The sequence below is a fragment of the Mrakia frigida genome (assembly GCF_051309035.1).
Source record: "Mrakia frigida strain ATCC 22029 unplaced genomic scaffold BDY24scaffold_49, whole genome shotgun sequence".
In the NCBI taxonomy this organism is placed as follows: Eukaryota; Fungi; Basidiomycota; class Tremellomycetes; order Cystofilobasidiales; family Mrakiaceae; genus Mrakia; species Mrakia frigida.
In genome coordinates, this window is record NW_027481232.1 from 24,202 (window position 1) to 38,013 (window position 13,812).

The 13,812-nt window shown below is 56.1% G+C and overlaps 6 protein-coding genes across 6 annotated transcripts; 4 read left to right on the forward strand and 2 right to left on the reverse strand.

Moving 5' to 3' along the window:
- Positions 1 to 39: 39 nt before the first annotated feature.
- BDY24DRAFT_419083 (uncharacterized protein) lies at positions 40 to 995 on the reverse strand (the record flags this gene model as incomplete). Its single annotated transcript, XM_076643931.1, has 2 exons — positions 40 to 810; positions 975 to 995. The coding sequence occupies 2 exons, from the start codon at positions 993 to 995 to the stop codon at positions 40 to 42; spliced, it is 792 nt and encodes a 263-aa protein (XP_076492355.1).
- A 115-nt stretch (positions 996 to 1,110) lies between these two features.
- BDY24DRAFT_225698 (uncharacterized protein) lies at positions 1,111 to 5,289 on the forward strand. Its single transcript, XM_076636590.1, has 4 exons — positions 1,111 to 1,489; positions 1,713 to 2,135; positions 2,246 to 4,183; positions 4,255 to 5,289. The coding sequence occupies exons 1-4, from the start codon at positions 1,150 to 1,152 to the stop codon at positions 5,163 to 5,165; spliced, it is 3,612 nt and encodes a 1,203-aa protein (XP_076492356.1). The 5' UTR covers positions 1,111 to 1,149; the 3' UTR covers positions 5,166 to 5,289.
- BDY24DRAFT_225733 (Sec23-binding domain of Sec16-domain-containing protein) lies at positions 5,290 to 6,804 on the forward strand. Its single transcript, XM_076636591.1, has 4 exons — positions 5,290 to 5,462; positions 5,542 to 6,044; positions 6,128 to 6,356; positions 6,443 to 6,804. The coding sequence occupies exons 1-4, from the start codon at positions 5,413 to 5,415 to the stop codon at positions 6,711 to 6,713; spliced, it is 1,053 nt and encodes a 350-aa protein (XP_076492357.1). The 5' UTR covers positions 5,290 to 5,412; the 3' UTR covers positions 6,714 to 6,804.
- Positions 6,805 to 7,906: 1,102 nt separating this feature from the next.
- Positions 7,907 to 8,711, forward strand: BDY24DRAFT_225687 (uncharacterized protein). The gene has a single exon (XM_076636589.1). The coding sequence runs from the start codon at positions 8,115 to 8,117 to the stop codon at positions 8,574 to 8,576; it is 462 nt and encodes a 153-aa protein (XP_076492358.1). The 5' UTR covers positions 7,907 to 8,114; the 3' UTR covers positions 8,577 to 8,711.
- A 491-nt stretch (positions 8,712 to 9,202) lies between these two features.
- Positions 9,203 to 10,663, reverse strand: NOP16 (Nop16p). The gene is made up of 3 exons (XM_076642445.1): positions 10,425 to 10,663; positions 9,694 to 10,010; positions 9,203 to 9,527 (listed from the first exon to the last, which is right to left on the reverse strand). The coding sequence occupies exons 1-3, from the start codon at positions 10,571 to 10,573 to the stop codon at positions 9,301 to 9,303; spliced, it is 693 nt and encodes a 230-aa protein (XP_076492359.1). The 5' UTR covers positions 10,574 to 10,663; the 3' UTR covers positions 9,203 to 9,300.
- A 1,067-nt stretch (positions 10,664 to 11,730) lies between these two features.
- NUC1 (ribonuclease) lies at positions 11,731 to 13,465 on the forward strand (the record flags this gene model as incomplete). Its single annotated transcript, XM_076637601.1, has 8 exons — positions 11,731 to 11,767; positions 11,922 to 11,929; positions 12,025 to 12,213; positions 12,335 to 12,364; positions 12,484 to 12,553; positions 12,741 to 12,859; positions 12,993 to 13,197; positions 13,284 to 13,465. Coding segments are annotated over 8 exons (840 nt in total), but the record flags the coding sequence as incomplete, so codon positions are not given.
- Between the last annotated feature and the right edge of the window lie 347 nt (positions 13,466 to 13,812).

The window sequence follows — 13,812 nt, forward strand, 5'->3', positions numbered from 1 at the left end:
CGAAGGAAGGGAACTTTGACGCGACGCGGCGAGATCGACTCACCAGAGCCTGAACTCGTCTGCAGCGTTCACCCACGTGTACGATGCATCGTGAGAAGCGACGACCTTCGCATGCACCATCCCGAAGTTCTTGATCGTCGAGAGCGGAATCCGTTCCAGCTGCTGAAGCGAGTAATCTCCAATCGAAGGATCCCTGAACCCTTCCTGCCAGCTGCCCACCCCGTTCTTGACCAACCATTTCCTTGCTCCCTTCTGAGGGAACCCTTGCCTCTCAACGAACTGCCTCATCTCATCCCCAGCTAGTTCGATCCTGCCGAATCGAACAACGAGGAAGAACGGAGCCATGGTGAGCTTCTTCATGAGAAGCGGGAGGTGCAGCTGTCTCGCGACGAGGTCGAGGATCATCGGGCAGTTGTACTTGTTGGAGATTTCCAGGACCTGCTCGAGGAGGGATATTCCTTTGGAGTCCCAGGAACTGGAGATATGGGGAGGTTGACCTTCGACGAGGTAGGCTTCAGGGACGACGTAGCGGAGGAAGATCTCGAGCGGTTCCGAACCCTCTGAAACGTCGACGACGGGGATGGAGTCCTCCTGGGAGGTGAACGACGACGACGACGAGGATCTAGAGGGTTCTTCTGGGGGTTGAGGGATGGACAAGATGTCTGCGAATATGGAGGAGTGGGCGAGGAGGAGGGATCTGGCGACGGAGAAGGAGAGGCGTTGCGAGCTTCGAATGATCAGGTCTGCTTTCCCATCCTTGTTGTTGAACAGAGGCGAGAAGTCGTGGATCCTGGTTCGACGACAGGAATGCTCGTTGTCGTGGTAAGGAGAGGGGGAGCGAGCTCAAGAAGCACGCTTCTGAGAGAGGAAAGAAGGAGGGCGAGAAGAAGGCGATGATGACGGTTGAGGGGAGCTCGACGCTTCTCCTGCTTCTCCTGCTCTTCCTTCGGACTCAAAGTTTTCTGCTCCGATACTGTTGGTCTCCCCGAGCACATTGGGGTTCTCCAAGACCGACTGCAAATTCTCCGAATGAATAAAATGCGCAGAAACGAGTCCAATTTGACCCCGAATCTCTCGCCCATCTCCTCCCCTTGAACCTCCTTCCTTTCCCTCTCTCACCCACCCCCCCTTCCCTTCCCTTTTTCTCTTATGGCGTCCGAAGAAACTACAGCTTCGGATCTATTTGGATCCCCTTCTTCTCCCGACGTTCACGACCCTTTCGACGATCTTCTTCATCCTCAAGAATCCGTAACGACGACCAGCAGCATCGAAGTCGAGGACGAGACGGCAGCATCTCGACCACAGGTCGACCAGGAGGAGGAGCTCGGAGCTCCAATTCATGAGGACGAGGCTGTAGATGAGCCTGTGGCGCTGCAGAGCGCGGAGGCAGTTTTGCCTATCGAGGAGAAGGAGGAGGCTGTTGAAGCTGCAGAGAAGGAGGAGGAGGTCGAGGAGCAGGAGCAGGAGCAAGAAGGACCGGGAGATCTGGGTCAGTTCAGCTTGCTTTTCTTCCTCTTTTCTTGCTTTCCGGCAGCCTTTTCGGGATAGGGAGAGCATATTTTTCAGTAATAGGAGGGTAGAGAAACCTCGCGGCTCCAGCGAGCTCGAGGTCAACCGATGCGAAGGAGAAGGAGAGGGAGACCTCTTCGTCGCTGGCCGCTGCTATGGAAGATCCTCTCAGAGCTCTGACAGCCTCTCTTTCTCATCTACAGATCCTGTCTCGTCAACTCCTCCGGCTCCTGCAACAACGGTCTCGGAGGAACCCTCCTCGGCCACGTCGTTCCACACCGACTCTGCGACCTCGCCCTCCTTCCCTCCTCCCGCCGTCGACTCGTCCTCTTCTGCCACCGAGCAACCTACCCAAACTACCCAAGAGCTCGACGCCCTCTTTTCGACCGAAGAAGAGGGACCACGTCCCGAGGAGTGGCTTCAGGACGAGGTCACCATCCCTTCTTCCGACCTCGCCCCAGTCGTTCCATCATCGTCACCTCCTCCTTCCTCCCCTCCTGCCACTTCAGCCCAAGCTACGGACGATCTCTTCGCATCGGAAAACGGACCTGACGAGACGGATGATTGGCTGGCTGAGGAGACCGTGGAAGATCCTAAGGAGGAACAGTCTAAGGAAGAGCTCCATCGTACGTTCGACTCCTCCCTTCCTTTTCCCCAATCGACCTCTGTCGAGACGGTCTGCATCGGTCTGAAGCTGATCATGTTTCCTCTTCTCTGTTCTTTACGTCCTCTTCAGTCTCATCTTCGTCTCCTATACTCCAAGCTCTTCCAACCGAGCCTACCCTCCCTCAAGCAACCTCCCCAACAGTCCTCCCAGCCTCCCCCATCTTCCATCCTTCCAAGCTCGACCCAACTCCTCCTCCTCCAGCTTCACCTCTCCCTTCAGCTCCAACCATGTCGGACCTCTTCTCTTCGTCGGAGGACACTTCGGACGACTGGCTCACCAACCACATCGATCCTCAGTCGTCAACGATCGAGCTGGAAGCTCCCATCCTCGACTTTGGAGCGACGGTCGAACACGTCGAGTACTCGATCCCAGCGGAGGCAGCCGACACGAACGAGCTCTTTGGAGCAGTGGAGGACGAAGAAGAAGATCTGTTTGGAGGGTTGGGAGAACGAGCAGCGGTCGTGGAAGAGTCGAGCCAGGAGATGGCCTCGAATTCCGACCTCACCTTCGACCCTTCTCCTTACGCTACTTCTGGTCTCTCCTTCGACGATTCGGAGGACCCTTTCCTCGCTCCATCGCCAGAGCAGGAGCAGTCTCAACCGGAGGTCGCAGGAGCCACGGACGAGACCGACTACTCGACGCAGGGATACTACGACGAGTCGGGAGAGTGGATTTGGTTCGACGTCGTCGAGCCCTCGGTCGCTCCAGTCGAGGAGGAAATCGCCGTCTCGTCCCCCTCAGCAGGAGCCACTTGGCCTTCCGTTCCAGGAGCTAGTCTTCTCACGAGGCAAGGGAGTGCGGACAAGCTTCTCCGTTCGCCAGCGGTCGAGCAAGGCGCGTTCGAGTTTGGACTCTCGGAATCGGAGGCCAGACGAACTCCTCTCTCCTCTCCCTTCCTCCCATCGGGAACTTTCCCCATCCCCGAACCAGAGGATATCACTCCCTTTGTCGCTCTTCAAGCTCCTCCTCTCGGTCGATCAGCCTCTTCCAATCCCTACGCTTCAGGATCCTCGACGAAGACAGCCAACCCGTACGCGACCTCAAATCCTTACGCCGCCGCCGCTGCTCCTCACTCGGCCAATCCCTACTCAACTCCCATTCCAGCATCGGCGAACCCCTACGGACCTTCCTCGACTTCGTCTCCGTACGGCCTCGCTCCAGCTTCCTCCCCAAACCCCTACGCGTCACCAACTTCCCCGAACCCTTACTTCAACGCTCCCTCGGTCTACTCCCCTCCCGTCGCTACGCCACCGAAACCAGCTCCTCCTCCTTTCCAACGGCAGACGACGCAAACCTACAACGCCTACGATCCTCCAGAGATGCCCATCATCCCCGTCAGGAGAGCGAAAGCCGCCCCTCCTCCCGGAGGAGTTTGGGGAGCTCAGGCTGCTCAGGTCCCAACTCCTTACAACGCAGGATTCTCTCCAGTAGCAGCAACTCCACCCAAACCAGCAGGACCTCCTCCTCCTCCACCGAAACGAGTCGATTCGTGGAGTCAACGACCGGTCCCTCCTCCAGCAGCGGCTGCTCCTCCGTCTCGACCTACCTCCGCTTTCGACCCTCCTCCTCAAGCTTTCGGCTCTCCTCTCCGAGAACAACACCCACCTCCTCCGCCGAAAACCTTCTCGCCACCTCCTCCTCGGCCTCCTCCCGCCGGGAGAGGCCCTTCCTTCAACGCCGCTCCTCCTCCTCAATCCGTCGCTGCCTTCCATCCTACCATGCCCTCAGCTTTGGGTATGTCGGCCTCGTCCCTTCTCGCCGGTAAAGTGTACGGAGAGGAAGACGGAGGAGAGACGCCGACCATTGGTCGACCTGACGGAAGAATCGGAGGGCAGACGAGCGAAAGGACGTTTTCGGAGGAGGAGGACGACGGAGGAGAGGGTGGAGGTGGAAACTGGAAGAACGATGAGCGAGATGAGGAGATGGAGGTTCTCGAGGGCGAGGCTCCAGGGAGGTCGTCGTCAGATCTACCCAACGGAGCGACTTCGATGGATGCTCCGAGATGGGGTACGTTCTGCTTTCTCTCTCATAACTCGTCCGAGAGCACGAACTAATCGCGTTTCCTTTCTTTCTCGAAGGTCAACCTCCTCCTCCTCGAACGACAACTCCTTCCCACACTCGTTCAGTCGCGTCTCCTCCTCCTGGCCCTCCTCCCCCTCGACCTTCTTCGACAGTCTCCAACGCCTCTTCTCGATACGGAGCTTCTCAACACGCTCCTCCTCCTCTTCCTCCCGTCCAACCTCCTCCCGCTTTGGATCAGGGGTACCAACCCTACGCGTCGAACGGATCCGCTCCTTACGCTCGAAGCATGGTCGGATCGCCTCCTCCTCGCCCTCCCTCCGCTTCCCAAGGACGAGCAGTTCGACCTCACCCACCTCCTCTCGTCTCCAACAACAGCACCTTCGCTCCACCTCCTCCTTCTCACACCCCTCCTCCTCCTCGACCGGCCTCGACCTCGAACGCCTACGCTTCGTACGGGATGACCTCGACTCAATCCTCTCCTCAACGAATTCCAGGCTACTCCCCCGTCCAACCCACCACCTCCCTTCCACCTCACGCTCCCTCCCACGGGAACTACAGTCACCCTCGGAACACCTCCGCTCCTTACGACGCGTCTCAAACAAGCACTCGGGCTCCTTACGCTGCCGTCATGGTCGCCGCTTCGGTCTCGTCGACATCTCTTGCTTCTCAAGCAGGTGGAGTCGCTCCTCCCTCAGCCTACGCTCCCGACGTCGTTCATTCCCTTGCGGACGATCCGCTAGGACGAGCGAGCGAGAAGTTCAAGAAGGTTCCCGTGATGAGCTTCGGGTTCGGAGGCAAGGTCGCCGTTTGTTATCCCTCTCTCGGAGGAGGAGGGTACGGAGGAGGTTTCGTTGGTGGAGGGGAGGACAGCGATAGTAGAGATGGAAGGAGTGTAAGGATCAAGGCTTTGGAGGAGATCGTTCCCGAGACTGGTGGGTCGAACTTCTTTCTCTCTCGACTCTCTTAGATCGTTTCTGACGCGTCGGTCTTCGTTCTCGTTCAACCCAGCTCTCAAATCCTCGACGGCTCCCTTCCCTGGACCCGTTTTCCTCGATCCAGCGACTCCTCGAGGAGCAGCAGGTGACAAGGTCAAGCGGGCAGCCGTTCTCGGCTACCTCGATGCGAGAGCTGTGGAGATCGAGCAAGGATTGGGCTGGCTGAAGGGGAAGGGAGACGATGCGAAGTTCAGGTCGGAGGAAGGGAAGGCCGTTTTGATGAGGTTGCTGGCGGTCATGGTTGGGAACGAAGGTCGTTTGATGGGAAGGTGAGCTCGGTCTTCTCTTCCTCTTGTTTCGAAGATCCAAGGAGTTGACTTACACGTCTCCTTCGTTCGATTCTCGCAGTGCCAAAGTCGAGGACGAAGTCCGAGCCGTCCTCCTCCCTCACCTTCGAGCCCTCTCTGGTCCCTCCGCTCCCCCTCTTCTCACTCCCGGTCTCCCAGTACCTCTCGCCATGACCTCTCCTTCCTCGAATCACAACTCGATCTACTCGACCTCTCCTCCAGTCCAACTCGGCAGCGGTCTCGCCTCCCAACGAAACTCCCTCGAATTCAACCCTTCCTCCCACGCCGTCCCTTCGTCGTCGACATCCGCCAACAGACCTGCGAACCTCGACCATCTCCAAGGACTCCTCTTCCGAGGGGAGAAGAAGCAGGCCGTTCAGTTTGCGACGGACGAAAAGATGTGGAGTCACGCACTCATCATCTCGAGTTGCATCGACAAGCAGACCTGGGGAGAGGTTGTGAAGGCGTTTGCGAGATCGGAGCTTCCTTGCTCGGAAGAGGGAGGACCTAAGGGTCGGGATGCGCTGAGGTTGACGTACGAAATGTTCGGAGGTGCTGGAACTGGTGAGTCTCGTCCTTCTTCCTCTCTTTCTGCCCTCTACGCGTTTGAACTGACTTCGTCCTTCTCGTTCCCCTTTGTTTATCAGCCACTCTCACTCGAGCTCTTCCTACCGTCGGATCCGCTCAACCTCCTTCTTCCCTGATATCGGTCGACGCTCCTCCTACCACTTCGTCGAACTCACTCGAGACGCTTTCCAACTGGCGAGAGATCGTAGCCATGCTCGTCTCGAACCGAAGTCTCGGAGACACCGAAGCTCTCAACGATCTCGGAGACTCTCTCGTCTCTCAGGGTTGGACTGCCGCTGGTCACTGCTGGTGAGTTTCTTCGATCGTATCTCCGCTTCAATCGAGACGCGTTCTGATCGCGTCTCTCGTCCTTCCCCCTCTCCCTCTTCTCACAGCTACATCCTCTCGGCTCCCACCCCTCCTCTCGATGGTCTCGGATCCCCGGTTCCTCCTCGAGTTCACCTCTACGGATCCTCGTTCTCAGGAAATGGATCCTTCGACATTGACGGCGTTCTCGTCACGGAGATCATCGAATACGCTCTCTCTCTCATCCCCGTCCTCAAGGGTCAGGAAGTCTACTCGGGAATCGTCTACCTCCAGTCCTACAAGCTGCTCCATGCTTTCCAGCTCGCCGAGGTTGGAGATAACGCGACGGCTCAGAGGTAAGTCTTCATCTCTTCTCGTTCGGCGCATCGAACGAGCCTGACGAGTCTTTTCTTCGTTTCTTCAGGTACTGCGAAGCCATCGCCTCCTCCCTCAAGACCTGCCGAATCAACTCCCCTCATCACACCCTCCCCTTCCTCCAGCAGCTCAAGGAGCTCTCGGAACGACTCTCGGGAACCGCTCAGATGGACAAGTCAGGAACGTCGTGGATCTCTCGCAACGTCTCGAAACCAAGCCTCGACTCCTTCGGGACCTGGTTCGAAGGACGTCTCACCAAGTTCGTCGCCGGAGAAGGATCGGAGTCGCCCACTCCCGACGTCTCGAGTACTCCTGGCAAGGATTCTCTCACTCCAGCTACCATCGGACCTTTCTCCCATTTCGACGCCATCTCCCCAGCTCCCACCTCGACGAGCTTCCTCAACCGAGCCGCTTCGAGCGCCAACCTCTCTGGAGGATTCCCTCCGTCGAGCGGAAGCGAGCAGACTTTCCCCAAACGGAGTGGATCAGCCATGGCTCTTCGTCCAGGTCCCTTCGGAATGCAACCTCTCGACAGGTCGTCGTCGGCTCTCGACTTCACTCGAAACGGCAACCCTCCTCCCGTTCATCTGCCTCTCTACTCCGCCGACCACGCTCAGGACTCGTTTGATCGGTCCGATGCGCCCTACGCTTCCTATCGACACTCCACCGAGTCTTCCTCTTCCTCGATCTCGACCTACGGAGAGCAAATCCCTTCGAACCACTCTCCTCCCGCTGCTCCCGCCGAGGAACCGTCGTATTGGGGATCGAACAGCTCTTCCTACGATCAGCCAACGGAGCACAGCACTCCCAAAGCCAACACGTTCGAGTCTGGTCAGCAGTGGGGATCGTCGTCGTACGGAATCGATACCAGCGGAGGTCAGAACTCGTACAGTTCGGACGCGACCGAGACGGCGACGGAAGAGACGAACGGAGGAGGTTGGGGATCTCGAGGAGGAGGAGAAGAAGACGGAGGAGAGGAAGACGACGACGATCTAGGATTGGGGAACTCGAAGGGGAAGAAGTCGAAGGCTCGTCGTGGATCTGGGGAGGGAGAGGGATTTGGAGACGGAGGGAAGAAGGATGCCGAGGAGACGCCGAAGGGGAAGGAGAAGGAGAAGAAGGAGGAAGAGGCGAAGGCCAAAGGTTCGTCTTTCGTCTGGTTTCGACTTAAACTTTCAGACTCATTGACTGACCTTGCTGTTCTCTTCTTCATCGTTCCGAACGAACAGAAGTCAAGCCTGCTGCCTCGACGGGGTGGCTGGGTCGTCTCTGGGGAGCGAAGAAGGAGGAAACTCCTGCTGCTGGAGCTCACGGTGGAAAACCTCCTCCTATCAAGGCCAAGCTCGGAGAGAAGAGTGCTTTCTACTACGATACGGAGCTCAAGAAATGGGTCAACAACAACGTACGTCTTCGTTCGCCTTCTTTTCTTCGACTTGCCTCGTTTTCGTTGCTGACTCGACGCGTCCCTTTTCCTTCTCATCCTCTTTAAATAGGCTCCCGAAGACGCTGCTGCATCCAAACCTCCACCACCTCCTCCCTCTCGATCCCAAACCGTCTCTCCCTCCCGAGCCCATCGACCTCCCTCCTCCCTCAGCGCCGGTCCCTCAACCGCTCGACTCGACGGATCCTTCCCAACCGGAGGACCTCCTCCTCCCGCCTCAGCTCGTCTCGATGGCTCTTTCGCTCCTCACTCTAGGATCGTCTCAGCTCCTTCTACTCGACCTCCCACTGGACCTCCAAGCCGAGTCAGCTCGACGTCTGGAACCGCACCTCCTCCTTCTGGAGCTCCTCCTCCCTCAGGTCCACCTCCTCCAGGAAGCAAACCAGGAGATCCTCCGAGGTCGGTGAGTGTACCTCCGTTCCGAGGACCCGTGGTGGATCAGACGGCTGAGTTGATGGCCAGGACGCCGACGCCAGGAGCGGGAGGAAGCGCAGCGGCGAGGAAGAAGAACCTGAGGTCGAGATATGTCAGTCGGCCTTCTCTTTCTCCTTTCGACAGTACCAAGAATTGGCACTGACCGTTGTGTTCCCTTTCTTTCCCTTCAGGTCGATGTGTTCGAACAGACTTAGAACGAGACGAACGCACGAACGACGGCCGGATGGACTTCTCTTTCCCTTTCCCTTTTCTTTTTATGAACGACGAAGCTTTTATTTCTTGACTACACTACATACAAACAAGAAGAAGAAGAAGAAGAAGAAGATCTGTTAATGAACGATGCAGCTTGAATCTGAACGGAACTGGCAAGGGTCGAGGGAAGGACGATTCGAACGCGTCGAGCAGAGAGAGTGTTTCTCTTCCCTCCTTGCCTCGGTCCGACAGCTGTCTCTGGAGCTTTGTTCAACCGACAAGCGGTTTTCAGTTTTCACAACTAAGCTTGAGGTCGTTCCGCTCATTCGAATCGAGGAACCAAGAAACGGAGGTTGACGTCGTATCTTCTCGCGTCTCTCTCTTCTCTTTCCCACTCCGAGCTCGATCAAAGTCGAAAACAATCCATCATCGAGAGTACCAGCGAAACGAAACGAAAACGAACCTCTCAACTCCCACCTTCCGTCCCATCTCTCCCTCTGCACTCTACTCCAACCCCAACTCCATCTCGACCCCCTCCCACCCTCCAGCCCTCTTCAAACTGCGTTCAATCTCGCCTCGAGTCTTCTGCAACCTGTTGAGCTTGATGTCCCTCGTCATCTTGGACAGATCGGTTCCGTGGGCGGCGTGGAGGGAGCGAAGGAAGTTGAGTTCGGCGGAGGTGGTGTGTCGTTTGAGAGGTGGGGGTGCGGAAGAGGCGAGGAGCTTGAGGGCTGAGTGAGACGGGAAAAAGAAAAAAGACGAGGAGGAGAGAAAAAGTCAGTTGAGGCAAGGGTTTGGAGACCAAAGGAGGAGGAGGCAAGAGAGAAGAGAGAACGACGCGTGAACGAAGTCTCCCTTTCGACAACGCGAGAAAGCGAGAGAGTTACGAAGACTAACCTTTCACAACCTCCGTATCCTCCTTCTCCTCGACTTCCCTTCCCTTGCCCTTCACATCCTTCGTACTAGCACTTCCCTCCGCCTCGTCCTCCTCGTCGTCCTCGTTGCTCATGATCACGTCGATGACCTTCCCGTCGGCGTCCCTGACGAGTCTTCCGAATCCTTTAGGGATGTAGTTAGGGTCTACGGGAGCGACGAGGTTGTTGGGGTGCAAGGGGTTGTTGGGGTTCAAGGGGGACGAGATAGGGTAGATGTCCTTTTCGATACCTCCGTGGAGGTGAGGAGCGAGGGAGGAGAGCAGGCCGAGCGTTTTGTAGCTGAGAAAGAGGGGAGAAGGAAGATTTTGAGTTAGTAAATTGGATCAAGGGGTAATGATGAGTGTTCTAGAGAGGTGAAAGAGTAAATAGAGAGAGGAGAAAGAAGGGAAGTTCGAAGGACTAGACAGGTCGGAGAGAGGTGAGCTCGTCGAAGTCGAGCTGCCTCCTCGATATCGACCCGTTTTGCTCGAAAGAACAACCCTGGAAGAGCTGAGCGTGTCCTCTGTATATCTCCGGTTCGACTCCCTTCTAACCCGAGCCGGGAACGAGCCAAAATGGCAGACGAGTCCGAGCTCGTGCTCCTCCTCCAAATCCTCCTTCTCTTCCTCCTACTCCTTCACCCAACTCCCGAACCCCAAAGATCCAACCAGGAACTCCTCCACTCTCCCGTATATATATCTCGAACCGACTCACTTTTGCAAAACCGTCTTCTTCCTGTCCCAGTTGTCGACCAACGCTTTAGGTCCTCGGACGGTGACCTTCTTCGCGGTCGTCTTCTTGGTCGTCTTTACGGCGTTGTGCGTCTTTGAGCGAGATTTCGAACGTTGTCGGGGGTTGGCCATCGTGAAGAGTAGAGTTAAAGGGTGCGGGTGTTTGGGCCGGGTTGAGAGTTGGAGGAGAGAGGTGAGGTGAGGTGAGCAGAGCTTCGAGGCACGGAAAGCAGTGAAAACGTGAGGCAGCTCGAATCGGTTTTCAGCCCTCTGATCTTCCTTCCTGCCTCCTTCCTCCCATCCACGACGACCTCACTTTGCTGAGTGAGCATCTTCCCTTCTCGCTTCTACACCACTGGCCCTCTCGCTGACTCGTTGCTCTCTCTTCCTCCAGTCCTCTGGGCCCTTTTGAACCCCCCTTCTCCTTCCTTTGACAGCTGTAGCCCAAAGCGCGGAACGAGAGCAAGAGCAGAGAGAGCGACGTTGGTTGATCTCCCTATGATGAGATTTATCAACACATAGAGTCAAGCTCATAGACCGCTCCGAGGATGTCTTTGATGAGTGTCGACCCGCTAGCAGGACGAACTGAGGACCACTTCAACCAGCGTCGTCTCTCTCGAGCTCGCCTCTACCTTCCTTATTTTGTTTGGTCCTTTCGATCTTCATGACTTTTCCTCCAGTATACCTCTCGATTCTGCCTGGTTCGCAAGTTCACCTCTTCTCCTGTTCCTGTGCCAAAATTATACTCTCATGGTCAGGCAAGCAAAAGAAAATCAAAAAACGTCTGCGTTCAATTCAGCCCACCTTCAAAAACGACTGATCAAGCTCACGCTCCTTCCTTCCCTTCCACCCATCACCTCCTTCCCCCCGCTATGGCTCCCTCCCTCCTCGCCTCCCTGAGCATCTTCTCAGGCGGTCTTCTCGTAGGAGTGACCACTACAGCCTATCTCGCTTCTCCTCCAAAGCCCAAGGCAGGAGAGGTCACCATCGTCGAACCTGCATCTCGAGGATCAGCTGGAGGATTGGGTGCGATCTTGAGCGAAGGAGGGTTCAGAGCTGCAAAGAGCGGGGAGGTTTGGAAGTCTGGAAACCACCCTGGTCAGTCTGAGGCAAGATTTTCAGGGACGGGGAGACAGAGAAGAGCTCATTTGTTTGTTCGATTCCATTCAGCTTCGACCTCGGATGTTTTGGTTCGACAGGCGTGAGTTCTCGCTCTTGCTCTTTTTTGGGGGGTTGTTGTTTTGTGAGAAGTAGAGAGCTAACCTGTTCCTCAACGTCCACGCTCGAACAGCTACATCACAGGCTACGATAGAAGGCTTCAACATCGTTCGTTCTCCCTTCGCTCGAAGCTCAACTCGACGAGCATCTCCTCGCCGTCTTCCTTTCTCCATTCGTCTCGCCGTCGCTTCTCGCACCTCAATCTACTAGCCTAACTTGCTTTCCCTTTTTTTTGGGTTCCATTTTTCCTCCTCAAAAACAGCTGCTTGGGTCTGTCCCCTACTCCTCACTCTCTCTCTCTCTCTCTCTTTCCTCCCTTGCCCGAACTCACTCCCGTTCCCGTCCTTCTTTTGCTGATCTCACAGACAGCCGAGCATCTCACCCTCTCCACCCTCTACCCACCCAAACTCCCTCCTGCGTCCAACGGATCAGCAGGAGGAGGAACCGACGTGAACCGAAGCAAGAGTCGGTTCGAAGAGGACGAGTCCATCCCTGAGCTTTGGAGAGCGAAGCTCAAGGATTACTTCAAGAGTGGGTATGATAGGGGACATATGGTAAGTTTTGTAAGAAGGCTTTGGGTGCGGAAGGGAAGGGACGGAGGGGTGAGACTAACAAAACAAAAAGTCGGGGGACGAGAGCTGATCATTCTTGCGTTCGGTGTTTTGGGGTGATCAGGTGCCTGCTGCTGATGCCAAGATCTCCCAGGTAGGTTCGAGGCTTTCGTTTTGGAGGAGATGAGGGAGGAGGTTTGAGCGAGCGAGAGAATCGACGAACGCTGATCTATCCCGCGTGTTTCGTTTGGTCTGCTTTCGTCCTGGCCTTAGCAAGCTATGGACGAGACTTTCCTGCTGAGTAACATTGCTCCTCAGATTGGAGATGGGTTTAACCGACACTGTACGTTTGTTTCGCTTCTGATCGAGCGGGAAGAAGGGAAGACGGAAGAGGAGGCGACGAGACGAGGCGAGACGCGTCTTTCCCTGCCTTCCTTTCACCTTGACCCATCTTCTCGCTTGCTGCCTTTCTTCGACACCGTACTTCGAGCTGATGCGACTTTCCCTTTGTTTGCTGCTTGCATGCTTAGACTGGGCCTACTTCGAAAACTTTGCTCGAAAACTCACCAACGAGTTCACCGACGTTTACGTCTTCACCGTCCCTCTCTACCTCCCCACCAAGTCTTCCGTCGATGGGAAATGGAGAGTGGTAAGCCCCAGTTTCCTCTACTCGTCCCCTTTTTGCTTTCTTTCGCCGTTTCTCTCGCTCGCTCGCTTGCTGACCACCCTCTCCCTCTCTCTCGCTCTCCTCTCACCTTCCTCCCTCCTCGTCCAAAATTCAGTCCTACGAAGTCATCGGACAAGGACCCGGAGTCCCTTCCATCTCCGTCCCCACCCATTTCTCCAAAGTCATCCTCACCTCTCGAGTCCCCAAGGGTCAAAACCCTCTCACCTCGACCGCTCCGAGAGAGATCTCCATGGCTGGATTCGTTCTTCCCAACGCTGTGATTCCGGATGAGGTGCCGCTGGAAGGGTTTATGGTCCCTGGTGAGTCTTTTGATTCGTGTTTGGGGGAAGAAGAGGATATCGATCAAGCGAACCCTAACCGACGCTTTGTTCGTTTTCGTTTGCAGTCGAGCAGATCGAGAAATCATCGGGACTTTCACTGGTCTCTGCAGACCTGAAGAGGACTGCTCTGCCTCTGTGCAGGGAGACCAGCTGTCAGTTGGTCGTTCGACGGTTCGACGACACGAGGAAGAAGTTGGAGGGAGCAGGAGCTGGAGGGAAGCCTTTGATTGGAGGTGGGAGGTCGTGAGAGTATTAAGATCGGATGGGGATGATTTGCTGTTATTTCAGGTCTTTCTTGGGACGGAGGAAAGAAAGCAGAGAGTGAGCGAAGGAGGGAAGCGGCTGGAGGTGAGTCGCGTTTCTTCTTACGAACGCATGCTGCTGCAGCGCTCGAACTGACTTCTTTTCTCCCGTGAGGACTCCCTTCGTTCCCTATCCTATTCCTGGTGTCATCCTTTTCGAGTCGGTCGCTCTTCCTTCATCCCAATCTTTGGCGAGTCACGACCGCGTGGGCGAGCTGACCTTTCTCCCTTCTTTTTCTCCTGTCATTTCGTTCCACAGGAAGAACGTACGGGCCAACTTGAACAGATGGCT

Bases quoted from the DNA above. Each gene is read 5' to 3' on its own strand.
- BDY24DRAFT_225698 (XM_076636590.1), top strand. From the start codon at position 1,150: ATGGCGTCCGAAGAAACTACAGCTTCGGATCTATTTGGATCCCCTTCT. The intron at 2,136-2,245 runs GTACGTTCGACT...CGTCCTCTTCAG, and splicing joins GTCTAAGGAAGAGCTCCATC to TCTCATCTTCGTCTCCTATA. The intron at 4,184-4,254 runs GTACGTTCTGCT...TCTTTCTCGAAG, and splicing joins GATGGATGCTCCGAGATGGG to GTCAACCTCCTCCTCCTCGA.
- BDY24DRAFT_225733 (XM_076636591.1), top strand. From the start codon at position 5,413: ATGAGGTTGCTGGCGGTCATGGTTGGGAACGAAGGTCGTTTGATGGGA. The intron at 6,045-6,127 runs GTGAGTCTCGTC...TTTGTTTATCAG, and splicing joins GTTCGGAGGTGCTGGAACTG to CCACTCTCACTCGAGCTCTT. The intron at 6,357-6,442 runs GTGAGTTTCTTC...CTCTTCTCACAG, and splicing joins ACTGCCGCTGGTCACTGCTG to CTACATCCTCTCGGCTCCCA.
- BDY24DRAFT_225687 (XM_076636589.1), top strand. From the start codon at position 8,115: ATGGGTCAACAACAACGTACGTCTTCGTTCGCCTTCTTTTCTTCGACT.
- NOP16 (XM_076642445.1), bottom strand. From the start codon at position 10,573: ATGGCCAACCCCCGACAACGTTCGAAATCTCGCTCAAAGACGCACAAC. The intron at 10,011-10,424 runs GTGAGTCGGTTC...CCTCTTTCTCAG, and splicing joins AAGAAGACGGTTTTGCAAAA to CTACAAAACGCTCGGCCTGC. The intron at 9,528-9,693 runs GTTAGTCTTCGT...CGTCTCACTCAG, and splicing joins GGATACGGAGGTTGTGAAAG to CCCTCAAGCTCCTCGCCTCT.